Source organism: Psammomys obesus, unplaced genomic scaffold (genome assembly GCF_907164565.1).
Source record: "Psammomys obesus unplaced genomic scaffold, mPsaObe1.curated_primary_1811, whole genome shotgun sequence".
NCBI classification, from domain to species: Eukaryota; Metazoa; Chordata; class Mammalia; order Rodentia; family Muridae; genus Psammomys; species Psammomys obesus.
In genome coordinates this window covers 16,337-38,187 of record NW_026596162.1, presented here as the reverse complement: position 1 = coordinate 38,187, position 21,851 = coordinate 16,337, and the positions used below count along the sequence as shown (strand labels likewise).

At 44.2% G+C, this 21,851-nt stretch overlaps 1 protein-coding gene across 1 annotated transcript; it reads right to left on the bottom strand.

The window, feature by feature from the left end:
• Window positions 1–18,880, bottom strand: LOC129667504 (serpin B6-like). The gene is made up of 7 exons (XM_055595174.1): window positions 18,819–18,880; window positions 13,083–13,257; window positions 10,536–10,688; window positions 9,039–9,156; window positions 6,219–6,361; window positions 1,025–1,180; window positions 1–732 (listed from the first exon to the last, which is right to left on the bottom strand). The coding sequence occupies exons 2-7, from the start codon at window positions 13,245–13,247 to the stop codon at window positions 334–336; spliced, it is 1,134 nt and encodes a 377-aa protein (XP_055451149.1). The 5' UTR covers window positions 13,248–13,257; window positions 18,819–18,880; the 3' UTR covers window positions 1–333.
• Window positions 18,881–21,851: the final 2,971 nt, after the last annotated feature.

The following is a 21,851-nucleotide window of genomic DNA, read 5'->3' as shown; positions in this document are numbered from 1 at the left end:
ACGCTTGAGCTGCAAAGAAGCCCCAACTATGTTCTGTGGCTTCCAGAACTGTGAACTAAATACTTCATTTTCATAAAGAACCCAGATGCAGCTATTTTCTTTAGTTCTGTTTTGATTTGTTCTGTTTTTATTTTTAATGGTCTAGAGTAGCAAAGGCTTGTTTTGAACTTGCTACGTAGCTGAGGTTGGCCCTGCTTGAATTCTGATTCTTTCACCCTTCATCTGCTAAGTGCTTGGTTTGTGACAAGCACAAACTTGTCACCACATTTATTGTCCACAAACAAATCATGGGGGTGGGGGAGGCCCAGTGGGCTCACACACCAGCATCCTTTCTCAAGGGGAGGAGAACCGGCCACAGAACACAATCCCATTGGTCTCGCTGTGCTGGATGAAGAAAAGGAAAGGGTGGTCAGCACAGAAGTAGTGGGGCATAGACCTAAAACCTATATTGGCAGTGGTGACAGCTGCAGCCTCTGTGCCTTCCTCATTGACCTCCACAAAGGACTTGTGAATGACCTCAGACAGAAACAAGCCTTCTTTAGAGGCTATTCCTGAAAAGTCTGCCGTGCCCTGCTCAAAGGCATCAGTCATTCCCAGCTTGCACAGGACATCCTTCATGTCGTAGTTCTCCTCCAGTCTAAACCGTGGGAGGAAAACCTCCACCTCTTCTTCGTCCATCTTGTCCAGACTTGTCCACTCATTGAGTTTCTCATAAGTTATTTCCTTTTCCACCTAGAAGAGAGTTCAGGACTTTAGGACAGTGCTGTGACACAGGGCACTTGAAACAATGGGAAGGCTCTACACTGTCCAGAGAAGTTTTGCTGTGGGGTGATATGGTAGCTGGGAGGGCTAAAGAGCAGTTCAGTAGTGAGTGTTTGCCAAGCATGCCCCAGGCCCTGGGTTCCGCCCCAGCCCCATAAAAATGAAAGGAAAATAAATGCATGATTAGGAGAGCTGCCCCAGCAAAAACTCAAATGCCACTCTTTCTCTCTCAACAGCTTCATCAAAGTCTCATGGTCCTTACTGTTCTCAAGTCAACATGTTCCTCTGGAAGCATGATGATCATGTTCAACTCGTTGCCGACATAGGGAAGCATCAGAATAGTGGTGGATATCTCTTCTATGTCAACCATCTTAAAGGTAGACTTCTTAAACATCATCTGCACAGGTTTCTCCTCATTCTGTAAAGGATGGATAAACATTTAAGTGGAAACAAGACACAGTGAATACTTTGGGCCACAGAGGCAGCCACTCTCTGCCTCTAGGAACACTTTGACTAAACTTCTAGAACATTCCATCAGTCCCTCAACCTCTAGAGTAACTTAGACCTTTCATGTGCCTCAAAGGCCAATTTTTCATGGCTTGTTCCTCAGAGTAAAGTTTGGGGAAGAGGTGGAGTCTTTAAGGGTGGGAGGTGTTTGTGTCTTTGGGACATACCCTTAAAAGGGATTGTGGGACCCTGCTTTTTTTTTTCTTTTCTTTTCTTTCATTTTCTAATCTTGAGATGACCCACTTTGCTTTAATTTAATACCACCATCACTGGTCAGTACCCTTATATAACAGGTCTAAATCATGGACTCATCTCATTGGGAACTGGAATCCCCAAAAGTGAGTCAAATGAACCTTTTCTTTTCTTAAGTTGATTGTCTCAATATCTGTTAACACACTGTCAGAAAGCTGACTGACCCAGTCTTCAAACAAGTGGAATGGGCCAATATATATATATATATTTTTTTTTACATATATATTTTTATATATATATATATTTTTTTTTTTTTCTATTGGGATTTCATTCTCATGACTTTGAACATAATTCCCAAATTCACTGTTTTAGCCAAGAGTTCTCCTCTTGGACTCTGAACATACATTTTACTTCCCATTTGACTTTTTCACTTAAACAAAAAGAAAGGCCCAACTTAAGATATAAGCATGAGCTCCGTAGTTTCTTTTGCAAATTTGATCCATCTTCAACTATTGTCTGTCTTAGCCAGTGTTCTGTTGCTGTGAAGAGACACCATGACCACTGCAACTCTTATAAAGGAAAAGATTTCATTGGGGCTTTCTTATAGGTGTAGAGGTTTAGTCTATTATCATCATGGTGGGAAGCATGGCAGTGCACAGGCAGACATGGTGCTAGAGAAGGAACTGAGAGTTCTACATTTAGCTCAGTAGGCAGCAGGAAGAGAGAGTTCCACTGGGCCTGGCTTGAGCATCTGAAATCCCAAAGCCCACTCCAGTGACATACTTTCTCCAACAAGGCCACACCTCCTAATGCCACTCCCTAAGCATTCAACTATGAGTCTATGGGAGCCATTCTTATTTAAACAACCACACTGTTCCTCATACTCCTTCTGGTTGTCAAAACCATTACCTGTCCTTCACTCATTCTTTTCCCTCACCCTGCATCTGCCTCATTACCAAATTGTATTGTCTGACCCTTTGAAATATAACCACAATCTGACTTTACTTTTAACCTCCACGGCCATCAGCACAGCCCTGGGATACTGTTATGACCTACTTTTCACTGACCTTAACACAGCAGCCACAGGTCCCAGCACAAGGCAAGTCAGAGTACACACTCTGCCTCAACACCCCAGGATTGTGATGCTCTAACACAGTGGTTCTCAACTTATGGGTCTTGACACACACACATACACACACCCACCCCCAAGGATCACCTAGCAGATACTTTGTTTATCAGAGATTTACTTTATGAATCATAACAGTTACAAAGCAGCAGCAAATAATTTTGTGGTTAGGGGTCCCCACAACATAAGGAACTCTGTTTAAGGGCCACAGCATTAGGAAAGTTGAGAACCACTGCTCTTATGGGAGCAAAAGTTGATGACCTTAGAACAACCTGGAGTCATAACAAGAGCTTGTCCTGCTTTCACCCCCACCCCCTCACCTGTACTAACTATTCCTTGACTGTTCCTTTTCCTTCACTGCTCCACTGCAGTCATGGGGCAGTTTGTGGTTTTATGGCAAACCAGCTTTACCTCCTTCCTTCCCAAAAAAACTGGTCCTCAGAACGCAGAATCTCAGGTCCTTGTATCCTTGTGCCTACTCACACACCATCTTCCTAGTGAAGGCTTCCTCAGTATCTTTCCTCCACAACCACACCCTGGTTTTGTGTCAACTTGACACAAACTAGCTTCATCAGAGAGGAGGGAACCTCAGTTGAGAAAATGCCCCTATAAGATCCAGCTGCAGGGCATTTCTTAATTAGTGATCTGTCGGGGTCGGGGTGGGGTGCAAAGCCCATTGTGGGTGGTGCCTATCCCTAGGCTCTTTGTCCTGGGTTCTGTAAGAAAGCAGGCTGAGCAAGCCAGTAGGTAGCCCAAGCACAGCATCCTACTAGCTCCTTGGATGTCTCTGGAGCCCTTCCACCAACCACAGTGTTCTTATCTATCTTTATCTCTTACTGCTTGCCTGAGGAAAAAGAATTTCAAGTGCATGGGTACACTCAGTCAGTTAATACCAGTGGCACAGCAGGCTCTCAAGCCACACCCTTTGACAAGCAGCAATATTGAGGGCCAGGCAAAATGAACACCTTCCTGGAAAAGAACTGAAGTCGTTGCCAGTACATCCTTAGCCAAACCCAACCATCCTCCTCAGTTCTTAAAGCTCTTGTGGTTTAATTCTAGAAATGATTACAGATTTATTGAGTGCCTTGTGACAAATACAGCCAAAGGCTCTTAGCTGCCTCTGGTCTCTGGCACAGCACACCATTCTGAATCATATGAAAGCCATCTCTGTTGTTGTGTTCTGTCCTTACCATGCATGTCATGTCTGCTTGAACCACCCTTGAACCATGTCTCTTCAATCATGACCTTGGCCTGCAACTAACACACCAGACATAATAGACCAGCATGTAAAGATTCTTGATCCTGTGGCCCACACACTTCCTGTCACAACTACTCGGTCTACTGTTGGAGCAGCTTTCAAATAACAAGCAGGAGTGTGTCCTAATGAACCTCTGTCTGGGAAAATGGGTCCAGGCTTTGGTTGGAACCCACAATGTGTTGATCTCTGCTTTGGGCAGTTTCTCCCCAAACATCTCCAGTCCTCAAAGCCTCTAATCATGTAACATAAAGAGGCCCAATCTTAATAATTTAAAGATTTGTGTCTATAATTCCTGTCCATTTAGTAATATGGGATTTAAAAAAAGTCTGTATGTCTCCTTCCCCTCGACCCAAATCTGTGACAGGGAAGACAAGACAGTCCAAGAGGACAAACACTGTGTCCTTGAGAACAGTTAGAAGGTAAATCATGTCGGACAGGTGTTTCTAGTGATTATTATTACATGAGGAGTACCTACAGTGGGAAAGAAAAGTTGGAAGTTCCACCTTGGGATCCTCAGCCAGGGAGAGGAAGTTCAACTGGGCTCCAGATGATGGCTTCAACTTCCCAGTAGGTTTCTGCTGGATGTTGTAAGCCCCGACATGATGCTGTTATCTCCATCTGTTGTTATTTAGGCCTTTACTTTAAAGCCTCAGAGAGGGCACATTCTGTTCTTTCTGGGACTCTCAATGGGGAAACTCTAGCTGGCTGTCTTTTTAAAAAATAATTTATTTACTTTATTTTATGTGCGTTAGTGTAAAGATGTCAAATTCCTTGTAACTGGAGTTACAGACTGTTGTGAGTGGCAATGTGGGTGCTAGGAATTGAACTGGGGTCCCTTGGAAGAGTTGACAGTGCTCTTAACCACTGAGGCATCTCTCCTGCCCCATAGCTGGCTGTCAGAACAGCGCATCCTCAGTTGGTTTGCTGAGTGTTTGCAAGGCCCAAGTTTGATGATGTTAATTTTCTATTTCTCGTTCTTTTATTTGGAGCCTCACCTGAGCAGACACTCCATTTGGAGCTTTCTCTCTTGGGAACTCTGATTGACTGCTTTATTTAATGGGTCTTTCCAACCAATTTCTACAGGATGTCTTGAGTTCCTGATTTGATGATAGCCACCCATCCATGAATCTACATCTATCACTTGCTTTCTATTCTTTTACTTTAACTGGTTGTAGTTAATAAGCCCACCCACTGGAAACAAGAAAAACACATGGCTGCTATAGCTCGTTCAAACTTTGCAGAGCAGCTATGTACACATATGGGTGCAGTCAATCCCTGCTGTAGCCACAGCCTCATCAGCCTCTACTGTAGAGATATGAAAGAAAGAAAGGACACAACGTATTGGAAATACTTTCCTCTGGACACCAGGGCAGGAACTCAAAGGAGAGGTTTCTTGCTCTCCTTTCTCTGTCCTTTCCCATGTTCAGATAAAGGTCTTAGCCACGTTGTGAGCATGATGAAGACGATCTTAGAGCTGGAAAAATGGCTCAGCAGTTAAGAACACTTGTTGCTCTCGCAGAGAACCTGTTCAGTTCCCGAAGCCCATAAACTAGCGCACAACCATCCGTTTTAGAGCTCCTAAATACCTTCCTCTCTGACCACCAGAGGCCCGAGGCAAATACATAGACAGGCATGCAGACCAAATGCTCATGCACAGGAAACAAAAACATTAAATACGTATAAAGATATGAAGGCCCTATGCTGAGGAACAACAAAGGAGATTCATAAGCACGTAACATCCTCCAAAGAGGAGGTTGTTAAGTTTAGAGGCTATCCCACATACACACGCCTTTGTTTGCTTGTCTGTAAGCAAAAATCTGGCCCTGTCCCATCAAACCCAAACTGAATTTCACGGCTGATTCAGTGTTTACTGAGCATTCGTTGTAAGCTAGCAACTATGAGACAATTTGTCTCCCTCCACAAGTAGTTGACTGCTCTGTTGTCTTGTGGAGATCAGCAAGAGAATGGGAGTAGACGATGGATGGAGCTCCCTGGAGGACAGTGCTGGAAATAAAGGGAATCAAGAAAGATGGGCAAGACCCAGTGCTCAAAGGGTCTTATACACCAGATGTAGATTTTGAACTTTATCTCAAAAGTTGAGAGATGCCAAAGACCCAGATAAAGTAACAGAGAGCGGTGCTACAGATTTGTCCTGCATGAAACACCAGCAGGAAAATAGCAGGTCACAATAGCAAGGGAAGCAAGTAGATACCCATGGTACCATGCAAGATGAAAAGGATAAGAGAAAATCCCTAAAGTTTAGCTGGGGGTCCTTGCCAAACTACCCAAAGCCATATGAAGCATAGGCTGCATGAGGCAGCCTTCTGCTGTGTTTCAGAGTTCCACATAAACAGGGAATTAATCATCACTCACGTCGGTGACTTTGAAGAGCATTTCCCGGGTGTCCTCTTTGTTGAATTGCTTCTCCCAGTTTCCTTTGAAGTAGATGGCATTCACAAGGACCAGCAGAGTGTCTGAATCCACTGTACCCGGAGACAGCAACTTTGTAATTTTATCTGAAAGGAAGAATTAAAAAGCCAGTTAGCTAAAAGGGCTGGCTTATGCATGCTGGACTGCTACGCAGAGGGGTCATTTTTGAATGGTCAAGTACACATTTAAGGTATTTCACTGTTCCTCAAATATCAGTCAGGTATTTGTCCTTAAGGCAACACAACCATTACCAAAAAGAAAAGAGGCACTTTTTCAAAAATTCTGAGAAGAAGAAAAAAATTAAACAAACAAAAAATGTTCAGGAAAAAAAAATCCTTGTTCCAAGAGAATACATAAAGTGTATGACTGAGTGCTAGCATATTCAGTGTGCTTCCTTAACACAAGAGCTAGAAAGTGTCAGCTGGTGTCTTAAAGAAGGAATTTAAAGTACTTTTTAAGGATGGAGTGGGTGATGGAGAGGTGGCTTAGGGTTAAGTTTAAGTGTTTATGCTCTAGCAAAGGCCTCTACTCCCATGGCTCTCAAATACCTTTGACTCCAACTCCAGGGGATCTGGTGCCCAACTCTGTTCCACATGGGTGGACATACAGACACACACACACACACACACACACACACACACACACTATATACATATATATACAGACATATATATATGTATATATATATATATATATATATATATATATATATATATATATATATATATATATATATATATATATAAATTTAAAATGTTTGGATATAATGTCAAATTATAAGATGATAGCCCAATCATTAAAGTGTATGCTTTGCAAGCAAGAAGACCTGAGTTAATTTCCCAGAACCCACATATACAAACAAATCAAAACCAACTAGATGGGATCATGCATGTTTGTAATCTCACCACTTTGGAGGTGGACTCAGCTGGATCTGTAAAACCTATTGAACATCCAGCATAGCCTATTTGGGTGAGTTCTGGTCCAGTGAGAGACCTTGTCTTAAAAAATAAAATAAAATAAAAAAGACAATGAGATGGATAGTACCTGAGAAACAACAGACAATGTCCTCTGGCCTCCACACACACAGAAGCACATATGTGCATGCACCCACACATGAACACACAGGTGGACCTGCACATGCACCCACATACACAGGACAATATTTGGATCAATAAATGCATTAGCCCCTATCTGAGGAACATTATATGTATTGAAAATAACATGGAGCCCCATACATATGTATAATTTGCTGTCTCAGGTTTTAAAAATTAGATTTAAAAATAGATGAGCAGCTATAGGCATAGATTATAACCACAGACGAAGGAGGGCAAAGTTGACTCACCTGTAGGAATTCACTAGAACAGTAGAATATGAGCCACACCAGAGCAGGGAGCTCCCAACTCAAGGTGCCAACTGTTCTTCATCCTATTCATGAAAAGAGACTAAAAGAAAGGAAGGAAGGACAAAAGAAGGCAGGCAGGCAGGCAAGCAGGCAGGTAGGCAGGCAGGTAGATAGATAGGTAGGGAATAAAAAAAGGGCTCTGGAAAGGCTAAGATATTAAGAGACATCACAGATAACACTGTTTAGAGCAGGATAAAGCTAGGCAATATGTCAGACACTATTTAGCAAAGGCAGAATTATAAAGGTTGTATTAATTTAGAGGAAAGCTACATTCCCCTCCCCTTTTGAGATATGTTCTCACTATGTTGCCCTGGTTAGCCTTGAATTCACTGTATTTAGACCAAATTTATAGACCAAGTTGACCTCCAACTCACAAAGATCCCTCAGTTTCTGCCTCCCAAATACCGAGAATAAAAGCCTGAACCACTATACCTGACCATAGAAGAGAGCTTCTTAAAATGAGGGTCCTGATCCCATCATGTAACTGAACGAGGTAGTAGGGAAAATTTCGCAACAGTAAAAAGGATCTGATTTCACAAGAGCCAAAAACTACTTTGAAATCAAACATGTAATCAGTCTGGGGTGTTCAGGTGATCACCTGAACTCTGCAGCCACGGTTTTCAACACACATATGCACTTTGCACCGGGCAGGCTACCATTCCCATCATGCTAATTCATGCTGTCTGAAACACTGCGGCTCAGACTCAAGACTCTCGTAAGTTGGGAACGGCAATATTTTCCCACACACATTCTGCTCTTCTCCAAACAGAATGGTTTAATCACAAAAGACGGAGACTTTTAATATTCTTCTATCATAATTTGTTAGTGAGTAAGTATAAATAATTATATATATTTGGATCCTGTTGGGTTGGGCAAGCTCTACAATCTCATTACTATGCAGATGTGCCTTAATCTTAAAAAATTATAAAATATCATGCCAAACAATTGTTCTGAGACTAAATGTTTAATTTATTTGATATGCTGATTAGTCACATAAAAATATCTTAAGTGAAAAAGGGGTCATGGATGGGAAAAGTTTAAGAGGCTTTGATTTAGGGATGGAGGCTATAGCTCAGTGGTATGATGTTTGTCTAGCATGAACGAAGCCCTGGAATTGATTTCTAGCATGGCAAAACCATACAATAAAAGGGAAGCATCACCTGAAAAAGCAAAGAGATATTCCCCTTTACACTTGATGTCCTTCTGAAGGAGAGGATTAACTTGCAGAAGCAGATTAACTGGCTGACACTGACGAGGAGGTAACTCAGTAATTGAGAGCCTCTGAGCATGTTCAAGACCTCGGGTTCAACTCCCAGAGCCCAAACCATCCAATCAGACAAACAGAACGACTCTGCATTCACCTTCGGTCTTTGTGGCTACCCAGGTGTTGATGTGCTGTCGGGACTGCTCTGTGTCGCTCTTGAAGTCCAGCTCTTCCAACTCTGCTCCGTAGAACTTGCGGCAGGAATCTTTAAAGGACTGACACAGAGCAGCATGGTTACACAGCCACGAAGTGATTACGCAGCCTCCTCCTTCCTTGTTCACAAAAGCAAGAACTGAATGATGCACAAATGTACTTACTATTAAAAAGGAGGGGAAATACATAATAAGCCTGTGCTCAACTCTTTTGAATTTTGGTTATTGAGTGAGGTAAGAGGAGAGTCTTCAAATGCCACAAACAGCAGATCCTTGCTGAGTCGCTGTGGCTGACTGAGGTCCTTGGGAACAATCTCTGGTGCGGTAACCGTAAGTGTGCTCAGTGTAAGGCTTGACCCCACAAGAGCTACAGTAGTGCTGCACTGTGTCGTGAGGAGCACAGGACATCTATCTGTCCTCACAGCTTCCTGTGAGGACAGAAGCACAAATGGACACAATTCAAGCAGATGTCCGAACTATATTGCTGTTACATGCTATGAAGTGGCAGTGATGTTAACAATTGCCTACAATCTGCCCTGTTAGAACAGAAAATGACACAGCACAAAGAGGATGAAATATATACTATGTTGACTGCATATAAAGAATGATTTCCTAGTCTTTCTTTCAAATAGCTCGTGGCTACATATTGCAGTCATTTTCAGGGTACTAGTTTTATAATATAATTTCACAATTCTCTTATAAGAAGGAGACAGCCATGGCTGTGCCTCAAGGAATCATGGTAGGTCCAATTTGGAGAGAAATTAGCACTACATATTACAGTACTCTCTTCTTTGTGCAAATATACATCTGGGAGAAAAAAGAAAACAATGTGCAAAATCACATTCAATAACATAGCTAGGAATGGCCCAGAGAGGGTTCATGTTTAAATCCATTCATGGACAAATGGCTTCCCATGCCATGAAAGCATCTATACTCAGGACTATCAGGTGATGGCCAGTCACAAAAGGTAGGCCTGGGACTATGGCTCAGTGGTTGAGTATGCGCTTATCATGTGTGACATCATGGTTCCAACCCTGACATCAATAACAACAATAAACTAATAGTGAGGTAATAACAAAGAATGACATAATAAACTATAATATGGCATAAATGCAAAAAAAATATGAAAGAAACAAATTATGGAACAGCATGTGTGCTCTGATGTCCCTACGCAGGGAAAATACTCACAAATAAATTTCGGTATATGCAGGAAGACACACATCAACTCTATAAAGCCTCTTATCTTGGGTGACATGGAGATTGTGCAACAGTTTGAGGAGGCTCAGCCTGTGCATTTCCACACAACACAAATGCACATGGACATATACGAGAATCACAGTGGTGCCCAGATAGCTGTGGGAACTGCCAGATCACTCATACACTTTCTGGTGTATCACATGCTTCCTCTCTCACTTTGCTCTATGAAAACTGGAAGGACTTACAGCTCGAGTATCAAGAGTCTTTTCCCCATAGAGCCTGTTGGCTGTTCTGAGCAAGTACTGCATGCCAGTCTTGTTCACTTCAGCGAGGAGTGACTGGAAGCCCTGGTGGACATCTCCACCTCCATCGCAACTGCATTTATCCAAAGAAAGTGCCTGAAACCAAAACAGATAAAAGACAGCTCTAGTAGGTCCAGCTATAGGAAATGAGTCAATATTAAACTCATCCTCATAATCTTACAGATCCCTGGTGCCACTCAAACAATTACCTAATTAAAGATGACGTTGTTTTGAGAGCTCCCTCTTTAGCATCGCCTATGGGACCCTGTAAGCTTTGGAACGAGCAGAAATGGACCTCCAAAAACCTCAATGCTTCATGCTTACCTACCTATTCTCTGACTAAAACCATGACTGCCAAGCAAACCTCCACTGGCTTAAAGCAGGCAGCTCCTGGCCTGAGACTCCAGCGATCTCTCCTATGCCCCTTGTGCTAGGCTGGCCCTCCCACTCTCTGACTATGCTAGACAGTTTTATGTCAACTTGACACAAGATAAAGACCTCTGAAAAGATGGAACCTCAGTTAAGTAAATGTCTCCAGAATATTGGGCTGTAGGCAAGCTGTAGGGCATTTTCTTAGCCTGAGAGGGCTAGTTCTAAATAAATAGATGAGACATGCAGTAATCCAGATACTGAATTGTTGGCTTTCAACTTAATAGCTGGCAAGGACAGGAGAATGAAGGAATGACATCTGGGCTCTGGAGAGCAGGGCCTGTAGTGCAGCGAATAGTTACAGAAGTAGTTGTTTGTGGTGAAAAGAAATGTGAAACATTGCTTCTGTGACCTTTGGTATCTGTCTACATATTTGTGGCCATATTTGGAAATCAGCCTGTGTTGAGGGTTGGCCTGATGCTGGTATTTTTGATGCTAAGTACTGGACCTCAAGTACTGGTTACTGCCTGGATAAACCTATCCTTGTATAAACCTGCCTAAGACATTATGCCTGACTGGTTGATAAAACACCTATACCTGAGCAGGGCAGAATGGGATAGGCAGAGAGGAGGCAGAAGGACACAAGGGTTAGCATGGAGAAGGAACCACATGAGCCAGGAGGAAGGACTCCAAGAATGGCGTGAATGGAGAAAACACTAAGATGAAAAATATCTTGGGATTATGGATGGAAGGTAGACTAGATGAGGATAATTAAGGATGATGGCATTGGATGGGGGCTGGGAGGTGGATGATGAGGTTATTGAGATAGTGTAGGTAGAAATATCTGCTCAGCCCAAGGTAAATAGGCACCTATAAAATCTAACAGGTGTCTATGTCTTATTATTTGTGATAGTGGGTTAAATAATACCATTGCAACAATCATAGGGCAATAAATAAATAAATAAATAAATAACAATATTTAACCCAACATCATTTTTATTGCCTACAACAGGCCTAAAGGGCAATAGTATTAAAATGAGGTCATAAGGGCGAACTCTAATCCAATCTGACAAGTGTCCTTATAAGAGAGGAAATCAGGTCACAGGAAACATCCTGTAGGGACACAGAGAGTAACTGCTATCTTCGAGCCATGGAAAATAATGAATGTCAACCCCTTGATTTTAGATGTCAGCCCATAAAACAGTAGGAATAAACTCTTGTGTTACTTAAACCACACAAGTACTCATCCTCGCTTCTGAAGAAAGTTTGTACTGCTCTCATCTGTCACCGCCTCCCAATGTTTTCCGGGCTGGTTGTCTCTGTAATTCCACGGGGAGCCAGAGAACAGAGAGTGAGGTCACAGGGGGACTTGGTGCCAAATATTTGGTGCCTGCCCCAAGTGATCTCCAGCCTTCCAATTAACACCCCCAACCTTTGTTGGGGCTGGGGGACTGTTGGACTGGGAGAGCTGCCCAAAGTAAGAGTGAGGTCAAGGATTTTCCAGACCTGGAAAATCTTATCCTGAGGTTGGCAGGAATAGGATCCCTCCTCCTCTGTCCCCCACTGCCAGCCCAGGCCCACAGAGCCCTGTGCCTCCCTCTCCACATCCCCCACAGGAAGGTAGCCAGGTTAAATTTCCTCTCCCTTTATAAGGTCATGTGTTCCATAGCACCTGAAATTCTTCGTTATGCAAATGAGGCATCCCCAGCACCTGGCCCTAGCCAATGTGTACATTCATACCAAAAGCCCCTACCCAACTGCCAAAGGTTTAAGTAGCCTTTGTTCTCACTACTAAAGAACCTGTCCCATTCAAAGACTATCTCACTGAAACCTGTGAGAGCCCATTTGCACTCACACAGCCAGCCACCTGAGGTCTCTTTCACCCTTCACTGTTCCCAGCCCTGCTCTCCCTCTCAGGATCCACCACTCACTGGCCTATTTTGAATCATGGGAAAAGTGAGACTGAATGGCAAACCAACACCAACTGGCCAAGGGTCCCATCATATATAACCATACCTCTATGTCGCTAGGAGTTATTCAACAAGAGCACTCACTTTGAGATTTAAACCAGATCAAATGACCATCAATGATATTTATCTGCTGTGAAATGATGCTGGTTACCTGAAGCATCTGGCTTGCAGTGGTTCCCTTTGCCCCCAAGAGGACCATGGCCAGGGCTGAGGAGATGCTCAAGGGTGAGAAAAGTACATTTTTAGAGCTGTCTTCACCCAGTATTTTCAGAAGGTTTAAGGCAAAGGTACCATTTGCTTCCAGCAGAGAATCCATGATGGTGAGCCTGGGATGAGGGATTAAAATCAACATCACATAAACACAGGTTGATGTGTAAGCTGCATCTTCACTCTCACTCACACTGTGATGCTGTGGCTCAGTGAAAAACGTGGCCCCCACAGCACAGAAGGTAAAGGTCACACTCATTAAATCACTCAGCCATGCTGAGAACAGATAGACTAAATCAGGATTAGTGCCATGTGTTTCTAATGTACAAGAAATCATTGATTATAGGAAAAGCCACAAGGAGTCAGTTGAGAGGACACGAGGCAGGACTAGACTCACAGCCTAGAAACATACAAATGCAGCAGAGGAGGCTGGAGACATGAAACTGTAGTAGCAGGGCATGTCTGCTCTGATATCACCCACAAACAGGTAACAAAGTCCTGTTTCCCCAGCCTAACAGCTGTAGCATTCTAACAAGCTCCCAATGACTCCCCCGAGTAGTGTGTGAGAACAGGTAGAACCACAAAAGGGGAAAGGATGTGTTTACAGCAAGGGAAGGGAGCCCAGCTCTCTGGCATGTGAACAGACACAGGGTGCAATCTGGCTGTTAGCTGTGGTCAGGCTGATACGGGTACTAAAGATAGAGATCCAGCCCCAAATCCTTGAGCATATACACTTATATCCATTTACAGAGTATTTCAGTCAACTGGCATTTGCTTTTTGTTTCTCTTGATGCTCAGAACTGTTCTTATTTGCTAGTAAGAATCTCCTTCAGCTGGTTACTTTGCTCTGAGCTGCTGCTCTCAAACATTCTGCCTTTGTGGTAACAAAAGGGCCTCCCACGCTGTGTTAAAAATATCTAGTCCAAGGACGTAATAGTGCTTATCTCCTGGTTTCTGTTAATAGAAGGGTTGTGAGTACAGCTGAGTGTTGGGACTGAAAACCCAGCTGCTGCTATTGGACACACCAGCAGCAAGCTGGGAGACATACTTCCCTTCACTGCCCAAGTGACCAGAGCCACCTTGAAAGTTCCCATGCACCTGACTTTCCTGAAACACCTAGACTCAGTTCACTGCTGTTCTGTTTCATGGTGCAATTGTGTTCAAGGATACAACCTGGTTCATACAACATGGACCACATCATCCACAGGACTCCATTTTGGATGGTTGGTTCTCTAAGTTCTGAACATCTCATATCCCTTTGCCAGTATCATCTGTTCTGGACACAAAAAGCTTCCTGCTTCGCTCCCTTATTCTGATTGCACACGCTGTCCAATTAAATGTTTATTATTTTTCTGACATGAAAATGTTTTTCCGTACATTCCACTGAGAGCTTACCAGGGTCTATCATAGGCTGGGCGTGGTTTTTAACATCTGAGTCTCTGAGCCATTGCTTAACTGCTTTCAGCCATCAGCTTTGCCACTGAGAAGTCCGATGACATTTGATCCCAGAATACCTTCTCCCTTTCCCTTTCCTCAACTCACCCTGACTCTGTGGGACTTGTTCTTACAACACTGCACCTGCCCCTTCTGAGTTCCTCTTTCCCATACCAACACTAATAAACTTCTTCCAGCAACCTTGTCACTCCAAACGTCTGCAGGCATGTCCTGTCCACGTCCTGTCCACGTCCTGTCCATCTCTCTCTTATCCTGGCCTTGGTATTATTGGGATCAGTAAGCAGGCATCTCTATGGCCAGCCCCAAGGGACCCGATGAACTGGTTATCCGGCATCTGTGAGGCCACCTGCAGATCACCAGACCACCTTCGGACCACCTGAAACTACCTGCGTATGCTCTGGGTCACCTTATAAGAGAACTCGAGGGCTGCTGTAATGGCTCTCTGGTTTTTGTAGGTCTGAGGATGCAGCTGTGTGTCCCAGTGCCCTAGGGGAACTCAATAATGGCGGCTGAGCACAGCACTCCTGCCTGCTTTAGAGCCTAGAGTCTGCGTGTATACTCACTCATATAAACATACAACATAGAATAAACCCACTAAAATCTGTACATCTAAACAAACTAAGCAAAAGAGAGGACCCTAACTAAAATGTTCAATCCCCATCCTGAAAGGCAAAGAGGATGGACATCAGAAGAAAAAGAAAGTAGGAAACAACCTCGGAACCTGATACAGAGGGCCTCTGAAAGCCAGAAGAAAACAGGAAACAACCTTGGAACCTGCCACAGAGGGCCTCTGAAAGCCTCTGCAGTATAGACTGTCAAAGCAGATGCTGAGCCTGATGGCCAACTGATGGGCAGAGTGAATGGAATTTTATGTAAGAAGTGGGAAATAGTAAGAGCTGGAGGGGACGGGAACTCCACAAGGAGAGCAACAGAACAAGATAATTTGAACACAGGGAACTTCCCAGAGACTCATACTCCAACCAAGGACTATTCGTGGAGATAACCTAGAACTCCTGCATAGATGTAGCCCATGGCAGTTCAGTGTCCAAGTGGGTTACATAGTAATGGGAAGAGGGACTGCCTCTGACATAATCTGATTGGCCTGCTCTTTGATCACCTCCCCCTGAGGGGGGAGCAGCCTTACCAGGCCATGGTAGAGGACAATGCAGCCACTTTTGATGAGAACTGATAGACTATGATCAGAAAGGAGAGGAGAACCTCCCCTATCAGTGGACTTGGGGAGTGGCATGCATGCAGAAAGGGGAGGGAGGGTGGGATCGGGAGGGGAGGAGGGAGGGCAGGAGGGAGGGCTTATGGGGGGATACAAAATGAATAAAGTGTAATTAATAAAAATTTTAAAAAAAAACCTAAAAAAAAAGAGAGAACTCGAAGCTTCTCCTCTTTCTCTTTCTCTCCTGCCCTGTCCAGAGACCCCTCCCCCTTCCCCTAATAAACCTCCCACGTGGAACCAGTTGCATGGCGTGATTTGTGAACCCACTGTGTAACTCTTCTGCACAATCCTATCAGCTATGACAGCTTAAAGGGCTCCTTGACTCTTTAGTTTAGCATGGCTCTATGAAAACCAGGAGATGAGAATAAATAAAACAAATTATTTCTGTGGTGAAAAGAACTAAATCCTTGAATGTCTACAATTCACCACTCCCCTCCCCTTTTTGGTGAATTAGGTCAAAACCTTGAGTAAAATCGATTGTCCAGAGACCTGAATTTGAAAATAACCTATTACATAACAATAAAACCATTTCACTTTCAGTTTGTGATATATGAATCTTTAACAATCAATTACTCAGAGACTAAAAATATCTCGTGTTTACTGCAACATGCACAAATCATCATGTAATATGAAAATGTTCACTGCTGTACAAGTGCCATTCCAGGAGCTGGCAGAACAGATCGGGGGATGAACACTTGCTGTAATGCTCCAGGCCCTGAGACTGCACAGTAAAAATCACATCGCTTTTGAAAGTGAAAACAGTTTTAATCAAGGACATAAAGCACGTTATTAACAAGTTAGCACCGCACAGTTTTCTGTACTTCTACAAGCAGCCTCATGAGTCTGTTTTGGGATCATTTTCCCTTGCAGCTTCATTACCATCTTCGGGCACTGATTGCATTCAGCAGATAAGGCTCTGTAAGCTAGTAAGTCAGGAGCCATCACTTCACTGTGCTTCCTGATCTCCTTAAGGATGCCTTCATTTCCCCACAAACTGTGACCATTTAAATGCTGGTTTAATGGGTGCTTGGGCCCTTGTTTGGGCCCAATCTTTCTTTTCCTGGGCAAGGGGAAGAAGGTGGATGAATAATCTCAGGAAGTATACACTATTGTCTTGTTCTGATGTCTTTTTTGGCCCAGGTCTAGCAAGCTTGGAAACAGGGGTGAATGGTTTTTAATGAGATTATGCAACTTCCCCACACAATACCCTACTTTAGGATGTGGGGGAAACTTGACTCTGCTCCAATTCCATCTACTGTTTCTGCGCTGAGCGAGCTGTGGTTCACTGTACTGTAATAAGGCGCTCTGGATTGGAATTGTCCTGGTCTAAATTTAAATAGTTGTGTCTAGGTTTCTGAAGACTAATTAGTTGGAATCTGAAGACGTCAAAATCCTCAGGTGTTCAAGTAGTAGGCTGGGCACGGGGTCAAGAAGGTAAACGTCTTGCCTCACAAGCAGGACCGAGAACCACCCTAAAAACCAGATGGTTACAGCAGTCATCTGTAATCCCGGTCCGGAAAGGGGAGGAAATGGTGAATCTCCTAAGAAAACTAGCAAGCCAGAGTGGCCCAAATAGCCAGCTGCAGGTTCACTGAGAGACCCTGCCTGGAAACATAAGGTGAAGAAAGCATAATAAAAAAAGATGGCAGACATCAACCTCACACACGTGTGTACAAATATGAACCTACCCACATACGTGTACCCACTCAAGCAAGCACATATGATATGGAAAAACATTCAAAATAAAAATAAAATAATATTTGCTATAACCAATCTACATTTTTCTGTATTCTTTAAATAGTCTGCTGATGACTTACATTACCCAATACAATGCAAATGCCAAATATATAGTGCCTGTGTCCCATACTGTTTAAAGAAGAAAAGGAAAAACAGCCTGCCTTGACTTGAGATCTTACCCTACCATCACCCAGACTGACCTCCAACTCTTATCTTCCTACCTCAGTGTCCTGAACGCTAGGATTACCAGCCAGAGATCTGGCTTCTCTCCCAGTAGTTTCTGTCTGCTGCTGAACAGAACCAGGGAACCAAGTGAACTTGGTTTAAGGAGCCAAGCGTGAACCAGACGCAGCTTCTCTGTGTGGCGACGGAGGCCATAGTGGACGCAGCTTGAGGGTAGTCCACAAACACTAACAGTGGCCATTCCTGTAGCTTATGACTGAGCCCCAGCACTGCTGACAGGACCTTAATTCAAATGTTATTTGTAGTCAGACCCCACATCACAGGCTTAAAACTGCTGAGGAGGTGGGCAGCCTTGGGTACACGGCTATCACAAGCTCATGTGTTTCCCATGCACTCTAAAAACAGTGCAGAAGAAACAAGGGTCACCTAGCTTCCGGACTCCATGTGAACGCTCGTTTTCCATACTTCTGATTCTCAAAACAGATTCAAGGCAGAAAGGAGGAACAGCAACGCTTGGCTTAGGGGCCGAGCAAACGTTCAGCAGAACAAGGCTCGGATCCATCAACAAAACAAAGAGGAAGGGAGGAAGAAAAGAACCCACATTCCAATTTCATCAGGCACAGAAACCTCGTCAAAACTCTGTGTCCTACTAGTCCCGCAGACCTCGAATCTTGCAATAGTTCTTCCGACCGTGAGTTGAATAAAGAACAACGACGCAAACAAACACAAAATCTGGAACAGTTCTCAGGGTATCAATTCTCACAGGCACTTCAGCTAAAAGTCCTGAGCGTCTGGGCAACTGCCTGACAACAACCCAGCCCCGTCTCTAAGACACAGGCACAGCCCGCCAGTAAGGGGCCACAGGTGTAGCAGAGCCTGCTGCCCTGGGCAGATCACTGGGACCCTCTTGGTCCCCATCCTTCCGGGATTCTGACGTCTGTCACAAAGATGCTGCAGCCACGGAGCAGCAGGAGCAGCTAAGGGAGCAGGTACAGAGACCTCAGGACGCGCCACCCCCCGCTCCTCTTATCCATGACTGTCCCCAGCGCTCTGTCCGCCAGCAGCAGAGCTTACCTCAGGACCACAGGTTCAAGCTAGTGAGCAGAACCCAGCTGAGGAAGAGCCTGAGCTCTGGCCTCAAATACCCTCAAGGCAGTGATGTAGGTGATGTCTCAGAGTCAGGAAATCCCAGGGGAGGCAGCAGAGGTGGCGGTGAGCTGTCCCGGTGGGAAGGAAAAGACGGAGGGTGGAGGAGAAGGGACTCTGCGCTTTGACCAGGTTTTCTGTAGTCGGGTCCAGCTAGCCTCAGACCGGTGTAATTTGACCAGGGGTCCTTTTGGTCCTCATTCATGGCAAGGGATTTAACAAAAGCAGGGCATTGCTGTTGGGAGAGTGTCCACTAAGGGACTGACTCCGTGTGTGTGTGTGTGTGTGTGTGTGTGTGTGTGTGTGTGTGTCCACACCTGCATGAGTGTTTGAATGGGAGTAAATGAGACAGTATTAAACAGGAATTTTGATTGTGGGGAGGGGCCTTTTAGGAGTATGGCTGGAGGTCAAGCGCCTACCTAGCAGGCACAGAAAAACAACAGAAGCCTCCACTGCCATTGCGGTGTCCAAGTCTCCACTACTCTGACATCTCACAACTCTCCCAGCCAGCAAGACGACCTGGTGGGGAACACGGTGGCCAGGCTTAAAAGACTGGTCAGTTCTGGAAACCTCAGATTCTCTTAGCTATCATCAACAGATAATATTCTCTCTGTTCTTTACCACAGATCTACAAGCTGCGATTAAAAAATTGTTTGGATGATCACTCTAAAATATTGCACAGAACTCTCTCCTATTTCCTTTCCTGGCTTCCCCAAATTTCTTTGTGTGTAATTTGATTGATGCTTTGATTTTAGACCATTTCAAATGTCTTAACACCCATCAGTGTCAATTCACACAGAGCCATGTGTGTGCGGGGAGTCAACATGAGCATTCCAATTAAACAGGTCCTGAGATGAAAAGATATCCTCGAATGAATCCAGATTCCTAAAAGGGCAGTTGCCGTAAAATGATAAATACACAGAATTTTTGGTTAGTTGTGGGAACCTCCCTTTATAAGGACAATACCTGATAAAGATTCTATGCTGGATCCAATTCCTGTCAGTCTTCTGGATCTTTTGCCAAGCCTATCTATGTACTTTCTGGTTAAAAATAAAATCCATATGTTTGTTGTCTTGTTTTGAAATAAGGTCTCATTATATACCCTAGATTGGCCTCAAACTCTGACCTCCTGCCTCTGCCTCCCCACTGTTGGTACTTTGGTCATGAAGCATCATGCCCACCTGTAAAATCTAGCTTTTAAGAATTCCTCTGTCAGCTAATCAAAAATGTCCCTCTTCACTATCTAATCAGTCTTGATATCTGATCAGCAATCAATCATGTCACCTCAAACAGCATCTGGTCATCCTGGCCTGTCTTCAGCAGGAGCCAAAACCTCTGGTGTTTGCTCCTAGTATTGTTTATCTACTATCACCTGCCCGTTCTTTGCTGATTAAATGCTGTACATGCTGTACCAAGAACTGAGTCTCAATCTCTGTGCCCCAACACATACCCCGCTGCTCATCTTGATGGTTGTTAGTAATAGCTTTCATTTACAATTTCTCAGAATAATTAAGAACAGAATACCTTTTCTTGTTTAATAATTTACCAGAATTTTTTGGTTGTTTGCTTGCTTGCTTTTTCTTTTGGTTTTCAGATCTGTCTGTCTGTCTTTCTCTCTCTCTCTCACTCTCTCTCTCTGTTTTCTCTGTCTCTTTCAGTTTTCTCTGTCTCTCTCTCTCTCTCTCTCTCTCTGTCTCTCTCTCTCTGTGTGTGTGTGTGTGTGTGTGTGTGTGTTGAGACAGGGACTCACATGGCTCAGGCTGGTCTCAAGTAGTCCTAGATGAACTTAAATGTGCTTTGTAGCTGACCTTGAACCTCTTATCTACCTGCCTCTACTTCCAAAGTGCAGGAATTACAGGCTTGCAGCATGATAGGACACAGAGCTATGGATGGCCAGAGTGAGATCAGTTAACGATGTGCTATCTATGCACAAGACAAAAGAGATGCATTCTGCCTCAGCAATGGCACCTAAAGTGGATCCAATTGCTGCTTTGTAAAATGCAAGACCCACCTGAAGTCAGTGTTCCACATACAGAGTAGGGTGCACAACCCCATTGACTACCTCTCCTACGTTGTTTCCTCTGTGCTCTGGCAGTGGCTGCTCCGTGACTGTGGCTTGTGACTGTGGTCTCGGCCATGATCTGTGGATGGACTGGATGAGCTTCTTTCTTCCTGTCTGAGAGGCCAAGCCCTCTGACGCCTCCCTTCTGGCCTCACCACCATAGCCATAGTCACAGGAAGCCAGACAAGCTCCTTCCCCAGCTCAGTAACAGCTGGCTTTTGCTATTCACAGCGAGTGCACAGCTGACTTCCAAACAAACATTGATAAGTGTGGTACTCCTCACTGGGAGCGCCACAGTTGATCCCAGGACAGCTAACTTTACCTAACATAAGCACCCTTTGAATAGTTATCAGGGGTGTGCATGGGAAGAGAGCTAGAGTCTGGCTCGAAAGGCCTCCCCATTCCCTAAGAGAATGAAGAGCCTTTTTCTTCAAAGTAGAGGCTCACTTTCCAGACTAACTCTTCTGCTCTTCCTGTGAGGACAGACAAATGATGGTCCCTGGCCATATGTGTGATGAGCACGGAGTTATCTGTGAGAGAGATTGATCAAGAGACACCCCAAAAATAAGAAATAAAAATCATCAGGAAGCAGCAGTCACTCTAGCTGAACCAAAAAAGGTACTGCCAATGTCAGGTCCAAAGGAAACTCCATTTTTTCCAAATTCCAAAAGGCAGAAGGAACAAATGTCTATCTGTGGTACCTATTAGCATACCAAAGTACGTGCTGGGCTCCAGGTTCCCTCAGTATCACAAGTGCCTGTTACACAATTCAGAGTCCATGCTGGCATCCTAGCTCTTCTCAGCTCTTCTCCCCTCCTCCCTTATCCTAAACTCCTCCAGATCAGGAGTTTCTTTCACCCCCAAGCTACTTATTCTCCTTAAAACCCTGGTTTTCCAGC

Excerpts from the sequence above, each read along its gene's own strand:
- LOC129667504 (XM_055595174.1), bottom strand. The coding sequence starts at position 13,247 with ATGGATTCTCTGCTGGAAGCAAATGGTACCTTTGCCTTAAACCTTCTG. Across the intron at positions 10,689-13,082 it reads CTGCAAGCCAGATGCTTCAG|GCACTTTCTTTGGATAAATG; the intron begins GTAACCAGCATC and ends TTTTGGTTTCAG. Across the intron at positions 9,157-10,535 it reads AGACTCTTGATACTCGAGCT|TCCTTTAAAGATTCCTGCCG; the intron begins GTAAGTCCTTCC and ends GCTCTGTGTCAG.